Source organism: Suncus etruscus, chromosome 2 (assembly GCF_024139225.1).
Source record: "Suncus etruscus isolate mSunEtr1 chromosome 2, mSunEtr1.pri.cur, whole genome shotgun sequence".
Lineage (NCBI taxonomy): Eukaryota > Metazoa > Chordata > Mammalia > Eulipotyphla > Soricidae > Suncus > Suncus etruscus.
In genome coordinates, this window is record NC_064849.1 from 114,201,136 (window position 1) to 114,215,898 (window position 14,763).

General features: G+C 35.0%; 1 protein-coding gene across 3 annotated transcripts in view; it reads left to right on the forward strand.

Moving 5' to 3' along the window:
• Positions 1–14,763, forward strand: part of DDX4 (DEAD-box helicase 4) — a 49,498-nt gene that overhangs the window by 10,236 nt on the left and 24,499 nt on the right. The window contains exons 5-11 of one of the 3 annotated variants that reach the window (XM_049768112.1): positions 2,607–2,654; positions 6,476–6,535; positions 8,660–8,758; positions 10,911–10,991; positions 12,409–12,456; positions 14,395–14,439; positions 14,566–14,613. In XM_049768112.1, the coding sequence (XP_049624069.1) occupies positions 2,607–2,654; positions 6,476–6,535; positions 8,660–8,758; positions 10,911–10,991; positions 12,409–12,456; positions 14,395–14,439; positions 14,566–14,613 (429 nt within the window). The remainder of the gene's footprint in view (positions 1–2,606; positions 2,655–6,475; positions 6,536–8,659; positions 8,759–10,910; positions 10,992–12,408; positions 12,457–14,394; positions 14,440–14,565; positions 14,614–14,763) is intronic. The other 2 variants (XM_049768114.1, XM_049768113.1) reach the window with 2 other exon arrangements.

The window sequence follows — 14,763 nt, forward strand, 5'->3', positions numbered from 1 at the left end:
ATGTGTCTGAGCAGACAGCCAGGAGTAACACGTGAGCACCGCCGGATGTGGCCCAAAAACCAAAAAAAAAAAAAAAAAAAAAAAAGAACCTAGGAGGTATTGCATTTCCTGGCTTGAAACTGTGCTCTAAAACTATTCTAAAACAGTATGATGTTGGAATAGATTCATATGGATAGACTGTCAGACAGCATGATGAGGATAGACCAATGGATTATAATTCATGCCCTATGACAAGTCCTCAGATATATGCTCAGTTAATTTATGAAAAAGAGCAGAGTTCATTCATGCAGTAAAGACAGACTGACTCTTCAAATTATGTTGAGAAAACAGGATAGCTACATACAAGAAAAAAATCAGACTCTTATCTCAAATCTAATAGTTTCAATTTGAGATAGTGGATAGATACAGTGAGAAAAATATAGGCAGAATGCTCCCAAGATTTGTGTTTTTTTATTTTCTGCTTTTTGGTTTCACATAAATAATGATCATTTCATAGTTTATCATTTTCAAAGATAAAAGTTAGATGAATATAATTAGTGGTATATGGCTTTTATTATTAACTAGATTGTTAAATTCTTAAAGAAATGTTTTCTTGGGCCAGAGAGAGAGCATAGAGGTAAGGTGTTTGCTTTGCATGCAGAAGTTGGTGGTTCAAATCCTGGCATCCCATATGGTCCCCTGAGCCTGCCAGGAGCAATTTCTGAACAGAGAGCCAGGAGTAACCCCTGAGCACTGCCGAGTGTGACCCCAAAACAAAAACAAAAACAAAACATTTTCTTATACAAGAGAAGATAATCAGCATTCATTATAAATAGCTTTTAGATGGCAGGCATTTTGTTATGTACTTGACAGATAAACTTCAACCAAATGAAGTAGAATATGGAATAAATATTTTGTATTTAATCTCAAGAAAGGTAAAAAACATTATATACAGTTCATTAGAGTCATAATTTAAGGGTAAATACCTATAAACTCCAACTAGCACAAAGGACAATAGTAGTTACTTTTGGGGGGCCATAAGGAATAGTGTTTTCCCATCTTGGTATACTTCAATGTGTTTGTGGATATGAATTCTGAGTTTAGAATCTTTAGACTTCACTTAGATTCTTTTCTCTTTTTTGTTTGTTTTTGTTTTGGGGCCACAGCTGGTGACGCTCAGGGGTTACTCTTGGCTCTGCTCTCAGAAATCACTTCTGTCTTGGGGGGGACCGTATAGGATGCTGGGTGATCAAACTGCAGTCCGTCCTAGGTCAGCTGCGTGCAAGGCAAACACCTTATCTCTGTGCTACTGCTCTGGCCGCATGGATTCATTTTTTATGGAATTAATTAATAACAGTTTCCTTGTAATCTCACGTCTATGGTGAATTTTACTTCTAAAACTTTTCTCATGAAAATTTATGATGACTTGGCAGAATTAGCTTGATCTTTTTTTTGTTTGTATTTTTGTTTTTTTTAAGTATCTTTATTTAAGCACCATGATTACAAACAAGATTTGGACCCCAAAGGTACAAAAAAATTCTTCCAACAAAACCCAGTTCACTTTTGAGGAGGGGTATTTGGATGTCAAGTAACAAAGGACAGTAGAATATTTTTTCTAAACCCACTTCAAAGATTAGATTCTGGGCCCGGAGAGATAGCACAGCGGCGTTTGCCTTGCAAGCAGCCGATCCAGGACCAAAGGTGGTTGGTTCGAATCCCGGTGTCCCATATGGTCCTCCGTGCCTGCCAGGAGCTATTTCTGAGCAGACAGCCAGGAGTAACCCCTGAGCATTGCCGGGTGTGACCCAAAAACCAAAAAAAAAAAAAAGATTCTGTGATAATAGATTTTCTGTAAGTATTGTCTGTATTTTGAGAGTGTATTTGCTCACAGAAAAGCTTAACAAAAACTTTAAAGGTTTGTTTTTTTTTTGGTTTTTTTTTTTTTTTTTTTTTTGGTTTTTGGGCCACACCTGGTGACACTCAGGTTACTGCTGGCTATGCACTCAGAAATCGCTCCTGATTTGGGGGACTATATGGGACTCTGGAGATTGAACTCAGGTCTGTCTTGGGTCAGCCACATGCGAGGCAAATGCCCTACTGCTGCGCTGTTGCTTCAGTCCCAAAACTTTATTAAAGTTTTACAATGGATTTACAGTGCTGTTTTACTTCTCTTGTATATATCATTCACAAATTTCTGAAACCAATTACTTGTATACAATAGTAGTATATCTCTTGTTAGTGCATGTCTATATATGGCACCTGAGATAATAAAAAAATGACTGACTTTTTAACCTTAATAAAATGGTATAAAGAAGAAATTGTAATGCAATTGGTATGAATTACCAGTTTTTATAGTTATTTGTGGTTTATCCTTTTGTTTTTGGGCTCTTCCTAGTGGTTCCCAGAGACTATACAGTGCTGGAAATTGAACCCAGGACTCATATACTCCATCCCTTGAGCCATCTCTCTTCACCGATTTACCTCCTTTTTTTTTAAGTAAACAGAGACACACTCTCTATATATAATATTTTTGTTTTTATTTTTATTTTTTGTTTGTTTTTTTTTGCCACAGAGGAATAGGTAATTGTTTTTAGAAATTTGTAAATTTAATTTTATATTTTGTATAGGTTTTTCAAACAAGTTTGAAGAAAGTGATAGTACTGGTTTCAGGAAAGGTAAGTTCAGTGTTTTTCAAAATTTGAAACCAAGGGTACACAGTCCATGGAGACTTAAGTGTCTAAGCCCACTTGAATTCTTAATTATTTATAAAGCAGTTTAAGTGAGAGCATTATACAACAGAACCTTAACTAAGAATTTTGATAATTTTACTTACCTACTATCACATGTCTGTCTTCTCTTACTTAGAAGGTTCAACTTTGTGGCTGCAAAACTAAAAACCACACATTTTTGTTGAGATTGCACTGTGGTGCTGGATTGTACTTAGCAGCAGGAAGTTCATAGGGAGAAAGCATGTGCTCTTTAGAAATGCTATGGAGAGATACAATTATTTCAAATTGATCCTTGTTGATCTAAGTTCTTATAATTGATTTTGCCTTTGTGTTTTAACAATATGAATAAATTTGTGCCTACAAGAGGTCAGGTCAGGTTAGGGTGGTGGATAGGAAATCGGGACACTGATGAAGGGAAGGTCACACTGGTGTTTGAACATTTAATGTATTATAAACAACTTGGTAAATCATGGTGTTATAATAATTTTTTTTTACAAGGCATCTATCCTTGAGCTACATATTCCTGGCCCGCAGTTCAACTTTTTTTTTCTTTTACTACTGCTGTCTGCATTCTTTGTCAAAAAAGAAGGTGGGGGGGTAGATAGTAGAATAAAAAAAATCAAGAATTAGTTTTCACATCACGGAGAGATAGCACAGCGGCGTTTGCCTTGCTAGCAGCCGATCCAGAACCAAAGGTGGTTGTTTCGAATCCCTGTGTCCATATGGTCCCCCGTGCCTGCCAGGAGCTATTTCTGAGCAGACAGCCAGGAGTAACACCTGAGCACTTCCAGGTGTGGCCCAAAAACCAAAAAAAAAAAAAAAAAAGTTTTCACATCATTATACTTAAATATAGTAGACTTTTTGGACATACACTTCCTATTCAGACTCAAATGGGAATCTAAACTCAATGCTGAATCCAGGGATGTCAAAGTATTGATAGTCTGACATGGGGAATTACCAAAAAAAAAAAAAAAGAGTAATGAGCTATCATAATTAACAGTGCTTTCTTGGAATAAGGTGATTGTATAAATTTAAATAGGACCTTATTTAAAAAGATGTTGTGGTGATTCTGATGCTCTTTTTTCACAATCACTTTTGTATGAATCATAACAAACTTAGGAATTCTAGATTTGGTTTCATATTTCTGGTCTGCTACCTGCAAAGATAGAATAACCTAGCACTAGTTGCTTAATTTCTCTGGCCTAGTTTCCTATTCTGTAGAATAGAAGCTATACATATTATAGTTTATAATGCAAATTAAATGAGGATGTGTGTAAATGCATGAAATTTAGTAGTAAACACTATCATCATTAACAATAAATGACTATCTAAATATTTGAGATTTAATCTCGAATACTAGTCTAATAGTGAATGTTAAAATAAAAAACAGCCTATATCTGACCATTTTAAAATCCTTTTGGAATGAGGTAGAGTTTTTATATATCAAATATGACTTTAACCAAATTGTTGTCATTCTCACTCTTCATTGCCTTACCTCCTGTCCCATTTAAATGAAAAAAAAAAAGTATATATAATATAGAACAAATATTTGAGAAAAGAAAAATACCACATTTATTATTTTACATTTCTGCTTAGCCTAATCTGTTATAATCAATTAATGTAAAGAATCATTTTAATTTATCAAAGATCTTACTACCCATTTGTCTTTTTAGTGGTGAGCCAAAATGCTTTGAAGTATAAATTCCAGTTTTTGCCAACATTTGAAGACCATTGTAGAAAAAGAATGTCTTCTTCGTTCTTTTCTCATTTTTAGTACTTCTAGAATTTTCAAGTGTCTATAGATTAAATTCTCTTATTTTGACAATTTTTTGAAAAGACAGGATTAGATTATATAATGATATAAGCTTTTACTCTGCACACTTATGGATAGCATGTATTGTGGATATCTTCTCTGTAATATTGCTTCAGTTAGAGGGAACAGCATAGTAAAGGTTCAAATTTTGGAATTGGACACTCATAAGTTTGGGACCTGATCCTCCTCCTATCATTAGTATTATCTTGAAAAATATATTAAATATCTGAATATACAATAACATAAAGTAATAAAGTTTTAACATTATTTTGAATAGCACCAAAATATATTAGGTTATACATGTGTTTTTATTTTATATAATTAATAAATTATAACTAATCTTTTGGTCAGCTATTTTGTTTGAGTTTGACTTTACTATAGAGTTTTAATAATTTTAAATATTGAAATAGACAAATTGTAAAATCATAAAGAATGTTTCCTTTGCTCTTAGAATGTAATTCATCTATTTTTCTCTTAATGTCATTAGCCTATTTTAATTCCCATTGTGGTCTAAGTAACTGTGTAGGTTTGTTTCAGAGAAACAGTTTAACAAAAATTATGTGAAAACTCTTCTTCCCTACCAGGTCTCAAATTCATACTCTTTCCCCCTTAAGGCAACATTTATTAGCAATTGTCATTATTCTAGGATCCCTTCTATCATATTGCTCAATTCCCATAAAACATTAAATTCTGCTTCTAAGAAAGTTCTTTTGGAATACTTGTTTTTTAACTTATGCCTGAAACAAGAGCTTTGTGTCATTGTGCAACTGATGAGTTGTCTATCCCCTTAATGTTATCATTAAGCTAAAAAGTTCCAGATATTAATCATTCATAGAATGTACAAAGAATACTTGAAATGATCTTTGTATTCTCCGAGTTTTTATAGAAATCTTTAGAAAATTCTGTTACTCTTCAAAATTATATTAGTAATATGTAAGTCTCAAAGTTTGAAAATTTATTCTTTGCTAATTTATTCTTACTACCTATCGAAGGTGTTGGTAATTTATTTTAAAACATCTCTACAGAGAATTATTAGGTAGTCTTCTGGACACTAATCACATGTAGTTTAAGAACCCTGATAGTGGTTATAAAAATGTTATTGAAACAAAAGCCAAACTGTCTCCAAATTCTTTAATTAGAGCAAATAGGAAAATCTTGCATACATTTTAAAACACCAATGTTGGGCCTGGAGTGATAACACTTTGGGAAGGCATTTGCCTTGTACATGGCTGACCTGGTTTTGACCCCCAGAATCCCGTATGGTCCCCAGTAGTGATTTCTGAATGCAGAGCCGGGAGTAACCACAAAGTACCCCGAGTGTGGCCCAAAAAAGCAAAAAACAAAATACCCTAAAAAAAAAAAAAGCCAAGAAACCAACCCACCAATGTCTCAGTTTTACTAAGAAGGCAAAATACAAAAAATAATAACAATATAAGAAGAGAATTTTGTTCTCAGTGATAATCTGAACCATAATTGAGATCCACTCTTGACTAATAATAGTGTAGATAGATGTTAGTTAAATATATATTTATGAAATTCTGTTTGGAGGGTTTATGCCTAACACTTGGTGGTTTATTCTTGATATTTATTTTTTGTTAAATCTAACTACTAATATATATCTAAATACCTATATTATTATTAACATTTAAGAATTAACTTCATATTTTAAAAGATACCTATTTTGGGGGGGCCGGAACGATAGTGCAGCGGTAGTGCGTTTGCCTTGCAGCTGACCCTGAATGTTCGATTGGTTCGATCCCTGGTGTCCCATATGGTCCCCCCCAACCTGGGGGGGGGAGCCAGGAGTAACCCCTGTGTGTGACCCAAAAACCAAAACAAAAAAGTAAAAGTATATCTATTTTTTTTGCTAATTTTATAGAAGTTCTATTTTTTAGATAGTATAACTTTAAGTTAGCTATTTAAATGCTATTCACTTGTTAAATTTTTATTCAAGAATCTAATGATGATTGTGAAGATAATCAAACACGGAACAGAGGGTTTTCCAAGAGAGGAGGTAAGGACCACATTACTTCAGAGAAATATTAAACTGACAAAACTAATTTTATAAGAGTTACAAGGAAACATGGTGTTAAAGCCTTTGAAGAGAAGTAATTCAGTAAGTATATTTTATGCTCTTAATACTTGAGTGAATATTCAACAGTGTCCTCTTGTTTTCTTGTATAACTAAAGTCATACCCCCCACTCTAAAATATGCTATGAAGTACAAAGAGGGACTTGATCAGTCACCATTTTAATGAATTAGTCTTTTTCAGAATAGTATTATTGTACAGTTTTTTTGAGGGGCGGGGGGAGTAATTCATATTTAAGCGAGCTAGTAAAAAAAAATCTGGTTTTGTATCTCTGCTTAATGATGACTGTTTACTCTTTTAGAGTGACAAGCAGGGTCAGTTACTTTTTTAAAATTATTCCCAATCTTTGTATAGATAAGTACATTTGAGGGTAGGTAGTTTGTACATAATGGTAAATCTGTAAATATGTCTTATCTGTGTAATACGTAGAATTTCTGGATCATGGAAATAAATGTACTTTTAATTTTTTCTGGTGTCATTAGCCTATTTCTATTCCCAATGTGATCAGTATAAAGAATTGTCTTAAGGAAATAATTGGCCAAAAATGATATGAATTATCTTTATCCTTACTATATCTGAAATTCATTGTGATTTCTGTTTCTTGTTTCCCTTTAAGGTAGCATATGCTAGGGGCCAAAATGATAGCCCAGCAGTAGGGCATTTGCCATGCATGCAGATGACCTGGGACAGACCCTGGCATTCCATATGGTCCCCTGAGCATGCCAGGAGTAACTCCTGAGCGCTGCTGGGTATGACCCCCAACAAAACAAAACAACAACAAATAAAAGATAGCATATGTTAGCTATCATAATCATTATTCCAGAGCCACCTTTCCCTCTAAAATTCTTTTTGAGAGGTTGGTTTGGGAGGCTACTTCTTAGTACAGGGGTCTCAAATTTGCAACCCGCGGGCCGTTTGCGGCCCTCCATACAACATTTTGTGGCCCGCGGCTGGCCTTCAAATATCGCAGTATCCGTGATTATTCGCTTACTGAATAATCGCAATAAAAATCACATTAGTAAGAAAAAAAACGCATTAAACATTCGCATACCCCAAGCAGCTCCGTTCGGGGTATGCAAATGTTTAATGCGATTTTTTGCGATTTTTTTTTCTTACTAATGCGATTTTTTATTGCGAATATTCTTTTTTTTTTTTTTTTTTTTTTTTTTTTTTTTTTTTTTTTTTTTTTTTTTGTGGTTTTTGGGTCACACCCGGCAGTGCTCAGGGGTTATTCCTGGCTCCAGGCTCAGAAATTGCTCCTGGCAGGCACGGGAGGACCATATATGGGACGCCGGGATTCGAACCGATGACCTCCTGCATGAGAGGCAAACGCCTTACCTCCATGCTATCTCTCCGGCCCCTATTGCGAATATTCTGTAAGAGAAATCCCTTATGTGGCCCTGCCTCACCCCGACTTTGCCTCCTGCGGCCTATAATAATAATAAACATCTAACTTGAGGCACAGATAAAAAGGCACATATGAAGTCTGATTTCCTGTTATAAAAAAAACATTTTAGAATGATTGAAATCACTAAAATATCAGTAAAAACAACTCATGTAAAACTTTATCACAAATAACACAAAATGAAATCAGTAAGCCAAAATGCCAACTGGGCAGAAGATAAATTGAGATCAAACAATTTTTTATGAAGTTGTGACTACATACATCTTAAAAAAACTATGGACTTGGCCCCTATTAATCAGTGCCTCAAGTTAGATGTTTATTATTATTATAGGCAGCAAATACAAATCCAGAATTAATCTTTTTGTTGCTTGTGACCACTTCTGATAATTTATAGTGACTTTTTTCTTTAGTCATTGTTTTGCTTCTCAAAGCAGTGGATTAAAAAATTATAACCATGTGTTTATTGGTAATTGTGTTTATATTAAACTATTTTAAGGCATTAATGTCATTGACTTATGCAGTGCTTGAAGTGTTTTCAAAGTTTCTGGATTTTTCTTGGTATCCAAAATTTCTTTGTGTTGCCCAAGGTTTGTCTCTCCAAGATTTTTTTTGTGTTGTTGGTGTTTGTGTTTTAATACTATAGGCTATCATGATGGAAATGATTCTGAAGCTTCAGCATCATCCAGAAGAGGTGGAAGAGGTAGTTTCAGAGGTGGCCGTGGAGGACGTCTTGGAAGTATAAGTTAGTATTGAATTGAAAATTGTGTGCTTCATCTGTAAGAAGGAAATAAGTATAATAATACATCTACCATTACATAAGCTTATGTAATTAGAGTAGGTTAACACAAGTACATAATGACTTTAGTTTTAGGCACATGTAATTGCATATTGGCTAGAAAACACAAGTCTTAATCACAATTAGCTGTTTGTTTTTATTCTGTATTAAATATCTTAGAATCTTGATAGTGACTGCTAACCTTATAATAGGTACCTTAAAAAATATGGCTCTCCCTCTCCCAGTTTTATACTTTCTTTTACCAAAGTGACAGTCCAGTTCCTCTAGTTAGGATTTCTTTTTTTTTTTTTGGGGGGGGGGCTACACTCGGTGTTGCTCAGGGGTTACTCCTGGCTGTCTGCTCAGAAATAGCTCCTGGCAGGCACGGGGGACCATATGGGACACTAGGATCCGAACCAACCACCTTAGGTCCTGGATCTGCTGCTTGCAAGGCAAATGCCGCTGTGCTATCTCTCCAGGCCCTAGTTAGGATTTCTTAATGCTCCTTGACTGTATAAGTCATTGTTGGATTGCATGTGTTTCAACAGAGGACAAGTTAATGTTTTTATATGCAATAAAAATAGTAAATAATTTAATACAGGTGTAGTCTATTAGTGAATTATCACTTTAACATAAAGCATGGGGACCTAAAGGGTCACTTTAGTAATGATTTGGCTGTTTGGCAGTGGAGATTTTTGAAACTTAAGCAGTGAGATGTAGTCACGTAAAATTTCTGGGTCAGAAACCTTTGCTTCATTGGGATAACTTAAACTTTTTCATATTTTTTACATAGCGTTAACCATAATTTTTATAAGATTTTAATAAAATCAAAGTTTTATTGTGGGATATATTTATAATTGAATATGGATTTTTGGGCCGGAGAAATAGCATGGAGGTAAGGTGTTTGCCTTGCATGCAGAAGGACAGTGGTTCGAATCCTGGCATCCTATATGGTCCCCCGAGCCTGCCAGGAGTGATTTCTGAGCTTAAAGCCAGGAGTAACCCCTGATCGCTGCCGGGTGTGACCAAAAAAAAAAAAAACACAACAAAACAAAAAAGAATACGGATTTTTGTAGGACTTTTTTTTTTTAAATTTATTAATTGATTGGTTGTTGAGCCACATCCAGCGGTGCTCAAGGGTTATTCCTGGCTCTGCACTCAGAAATAGCTCCTGACAGGCTGGGGGACCATATGGGTGCTGGGAATCCAACTGAGTCCCTCCTGAGTTGACTTCATGTAGGTAAATGCTGTACCATTGTCCTCTTTCCTCCTGGCTGTCTGCTCAGAAGTAGCTCCTGGCAGGCACGGGGGACCATATGGGACACCGGGATTTGAACCAACCACCTTTGGTCCTGGATTGGCTGCTTGCAAGGCAAATGCCACTGTGCTATCTCTCCGGGCCCAGGACTGTTTTTTTAAAGTATCTTTATTTAAGCACCATGATTACAAACATGTTTGTAGTTGGATTTCAGTCATATAAAGAACACCCCCCTTCACCAGTGTAATATTCCCACCACCAATGTCCCCCATTTCCCTTCTCCCCCACCCCCTGCCTGTATTTGAGACAGGCATTCTACTTCTCTCATTAACATGGTCATGATAGTTGTGAGTGTAGTTGTTTCTCTAACTGCACTCACCACTCTTTGTGATAAGCTTATATGATGGACTGGTCCTACCCCTCATATTACCATATTGTCTTTTATTTGTCTTATATCCCACAGATGAGTGAGACTATTCTGTGTCTTACCTCTCTCCCTCTGACTTTTATCACGCATCATAATAGTTTCCATGTCCATTCATGTATAGGAAAATTTCATAACTTCTCTCCTGATGGCTGCATATTTCATTGTGTATGCACAACAGTTTTTTTTAGTCATTCATCTGTTGAAGGGCATCTTGCTATTTCCAGATTCTGGCTATCATAAGTAGTGCTGCAATGAATATAGGTATTTTGAGTACCTTAATTTATAATTAAAGAAAGTTGTGAAAAAATTCTTTACAACAATGAAGAAAAAAATTTAAACAATTTAATTTTACATCTGACATTGCAAATTTTTTTCTTTACACTGTATGAATTTAAGACTCTTAATAGTAACAATTTTATTGTTTATGACTATAGGTAGTGAGTTGGAACAGGATGAGAGAGTACAGCGCACTGGTGGCCTTTTTGGTTCTAGAAGACCAGCATTAAGTGAATTATGTGAGAAATAGAAATTCTAACTTGATATTAACCATTTTACATGTACATTTAGCTCAATAGCTGGTTTATTTGGCTCATGATTTTTTTCTACTTTCAGAAAGTAGGCAAAAATAAATGGGAATTTTGCCTCAGGATTTTTCACTGTTAATTTGTATATAGATGATATTTTTCTTGAAGAAGCAAAATGAAATTTCACTGATTTTAAGGAAAGAATTCTGAAGGGAGGGTGATTTGAGTAGTAAATGAAAATAATAACTATTTTTCATTAAGACATTACCAGATATGGCTAAATTAGTGCTGCGTTCAGATCATGGATTAAGCCTTAATAATCTATAATAGAAATATAATATTGAGCTATGAAGAGATTCAGTGGAATTTTACCTATTACTAAGATACAAAAGAAACAATCTGCAAAGAATCAATAGTGGGTAATTCAGTTCTATTGAATTTTGGTAAAGACATAACTATTCAAAGGGATAAAGACAATGAATATTTGGTTATGACAGAGGAATGTATAAACAGAGCCTTAAAGATTTTCATGGAAGTTTAAATACTTTGATAATACATGTAACTATACATATGTCCAAATCCATAAGATATACAGATTGTGATATGTACTGTAAACTGGTAACCTTGTTAATGTGTCCATGTAGATACTTGTAACAAAACACAAATGTTAGGTAGGAATGGGTAGGATTCAAATTTTTGTTAAATTTTACAAGAACCTCTAAATAAAGTTGATCTAAAAATTATATCTTTAAAATAGGCAAGTGAGGAAATTATTTAAGAATTAAAATATTGGGGCAGAGTAATAGCACAGAGGAAGGGCATTTCCCTTGTGTGCAGCCCCCTGGGTTGAATCCCTGGCATCCCTTATGGTCCCCCAGGCCTACAGGGAGCTATTTCTGAGAGTAGAGTGAGAAGTAACCCCTAAGTACCACCAGGTGGACCTAAAACCAACCAGCCAATCAGCAAACGAAAAGAATTAAAATGTTGGTGGATTAAAAGAATAGGATTGACACCCAATCTACAATAAGCTAGACACAGAGGGGACCACTTAAACTAGCAGCCCAGGGAGCAAAGGAGGAGGATATAGGATGCATGCTGGGAACGGGGCGGGGGGGGGGGGAGGAGGGGAGGACAACATTGGTGATGGGAATGTTCCTGATTCAATGTCACTATATACCTAAACTTTTACTGTGAATTATTTGTAATCCACTTTGGTCAAAATAAAAATATTTATACAAAGAATACAAAAATCTCAAAAATTCAAGAGGAAAATTAAATAATACTAGGAAAAAAATAGGACTCCTGAATATAATAGTGCAATATTTGAATAGAAAGACTTGGATGGTTAATGTGTCTGAGAAGAGGAACTTTGTTCCTCCTAAATGTTCTTCAAAACTATATCTTACAGGTAATGATGACACCTATCCAAGCAGGAGTGGGAGTGGAAGTGGCCGCGGTGAGTTATTACTTGATTTACCTCTACATAGTTAAAATGCCAATAATTAAAGTTTAATATTTTTAAGTATAACAATACACTTGTACATTGAATATATACCTTTGCATGGAATTTGTACTCAATTCAGGAATTTTAATTATAGATATTATGTATTGCTGATGTATTTAATTATATAAACAAATAATACTGAAACTTCATATGTAAATTAAAAATGAAAGTTATGGGACCGGAGCAATAGCACAGTAGGTAGGGCATTTGCCTTGGATGTGGCTGACAGGTTTCAATTCCCAGCATCTCATATGGTCCCCCGAGCCTGCTAGGAGCAATTTCTCAGCGCAGAGCCTGGAGTAACCCTAAGTGCACCACCAGGTGTGACCCCCTCCCTCCAAACATTGGAAGTTACTGAAAATTCATCAAAAAGTAATAAAATAATTATGAAATGGGATATGTTAAATATTGAGATATATTTATCTGTGTAATCCCTTATGTTAAAACCATTTTCCTTATGAGATACAGGGTTTGAAATAATGAAAGTTTTGCATATATAATTTTTTACTATGAAATACATTGCAGAACTAATATATAAGTTAAAATGGGGCCCGGAGAGATAGCACAGCGGTGTTTGCCTTGCAAGCAGCTGATCCAGGACCAAAGGTGGTTGGTTTGAATCCCGGTGTCCCATATGGTCCCCCGTGCCTGCCAGGAGCTATTTCTGAGCAGACAGCCAGGAGTAACCCCTGAGCACCTCCGGGTGTGGCCCAAACCTCCCCCCACCCCCCCCAAAAAAAAGCTTTCTAGACTAGTAAATAAATAGTTGTTGGTCTGAAAGCATTCAACACAACAGATATCTTGAAATTCCATCTCCTCCTTGTCCTGATTCTTGGATTGTTCACTATAGAAAGATTATTAATCACTAGTTCTACCAAAAATTTTTTACAAATGCCCACATCCTCTTTGCAAAAATATTTTAAAACTCTGGTTATACTAGACAAGTAAATCTGAGATATAAAAATTGGGGGGGGGGATGTTATGTGTAGTTTTTCAAATCCAATAACAGTTCTTTATTTCGAATTATACCTAATGTTTTACAGTAGATGAGAAATTTAAAATTTGGAAAAATAAGTTTAAAATGAGCTGTTGATTAATATTAATAGGAGCTAGTACACTGCTTTTGGAAAGCCTGGATTTCAAATTCAACCTTTGGCATTTGGGAACTTGTATTTGGGGAGGGTTCTTAACACCCTCACTAGTATGAGTGATTCACTCTGCCTAAAACTATTTTTCAGCATTGTGGTTTATGCTGAATGCCTTCTTTTCTCTAGGGAGCATGGAATTTTGGTATATTTTCAGGCAGGTTACAATTAGCCTCTGATAAAAATCTTGTATACTTATGATCTCTAATGAGCTTTCCTGGTAGAAAACATTTTCAGTGCAGTGTCAGGACTCCTTGGGGAGTAAGCAGTGTCTTATATGATACCAGGAAGAGGATTCTTGGAATCTTCTGCCTGGTTTTCTCTTGGCTCTGCCTTTTTTCTCTTTGCCAATTTTGCACCTTATGCATTTTCTGTCATCTAATATAATTTATAGCTGTAAGTACAAATATATTTTGAGTTCTATTCTTAATAAATCTAGTAGCATCCCAACATAAATGTCTTAGTTTATTTTTGAAAAAACATTTTTTGGTTGAGTATTAGAAGAATTAACAAGGAAATGAGATGTTAAAATACTAGTAATATGTGTCCTTTGTCCTCCACATTTTGAATATTTAGGAGGAAAAAATCAAGAATTCATTTATTTTGTCTCATGTATATGTATGAAGGAACTTTAAAGATATTTACCCATTTTTAGAGTTTATTCTTGACTGCAAGAAGTAAAAATGAAAGGTATGCGCACAGATCCTGTATCTTTATTCATTGTTACTATGAAATTCTTTAATAGGTGGTTACAAAGGTTTCAATGAAGAGATAACAGACTCTGGAAAGAGTAAGTTTTAATTTAGATATGATACTTGATTTTTATAGTGATTTCTTTTAATCACTTTTAATTTCTTAAAGATGTTATTTTTAAGTATTTTAGAAACATCTAATTTTTGCATTTAATTTCTTTAAGATTCTTGGAAATCAGAAGCTGGAGGAGGAGAAAGTGGTGACTTTCAAGGTACATTCCATTTGTTTTATTTTGGCCTCACTAGACTGTTCTCAAGCATACTTCCTCACTTTGGCTCTACTGGAGGACCACATGCTGCTGGGGATGAAACCAGCATTACATATCATCTCACCATCTCACACCAGAGACTAGCACACATCA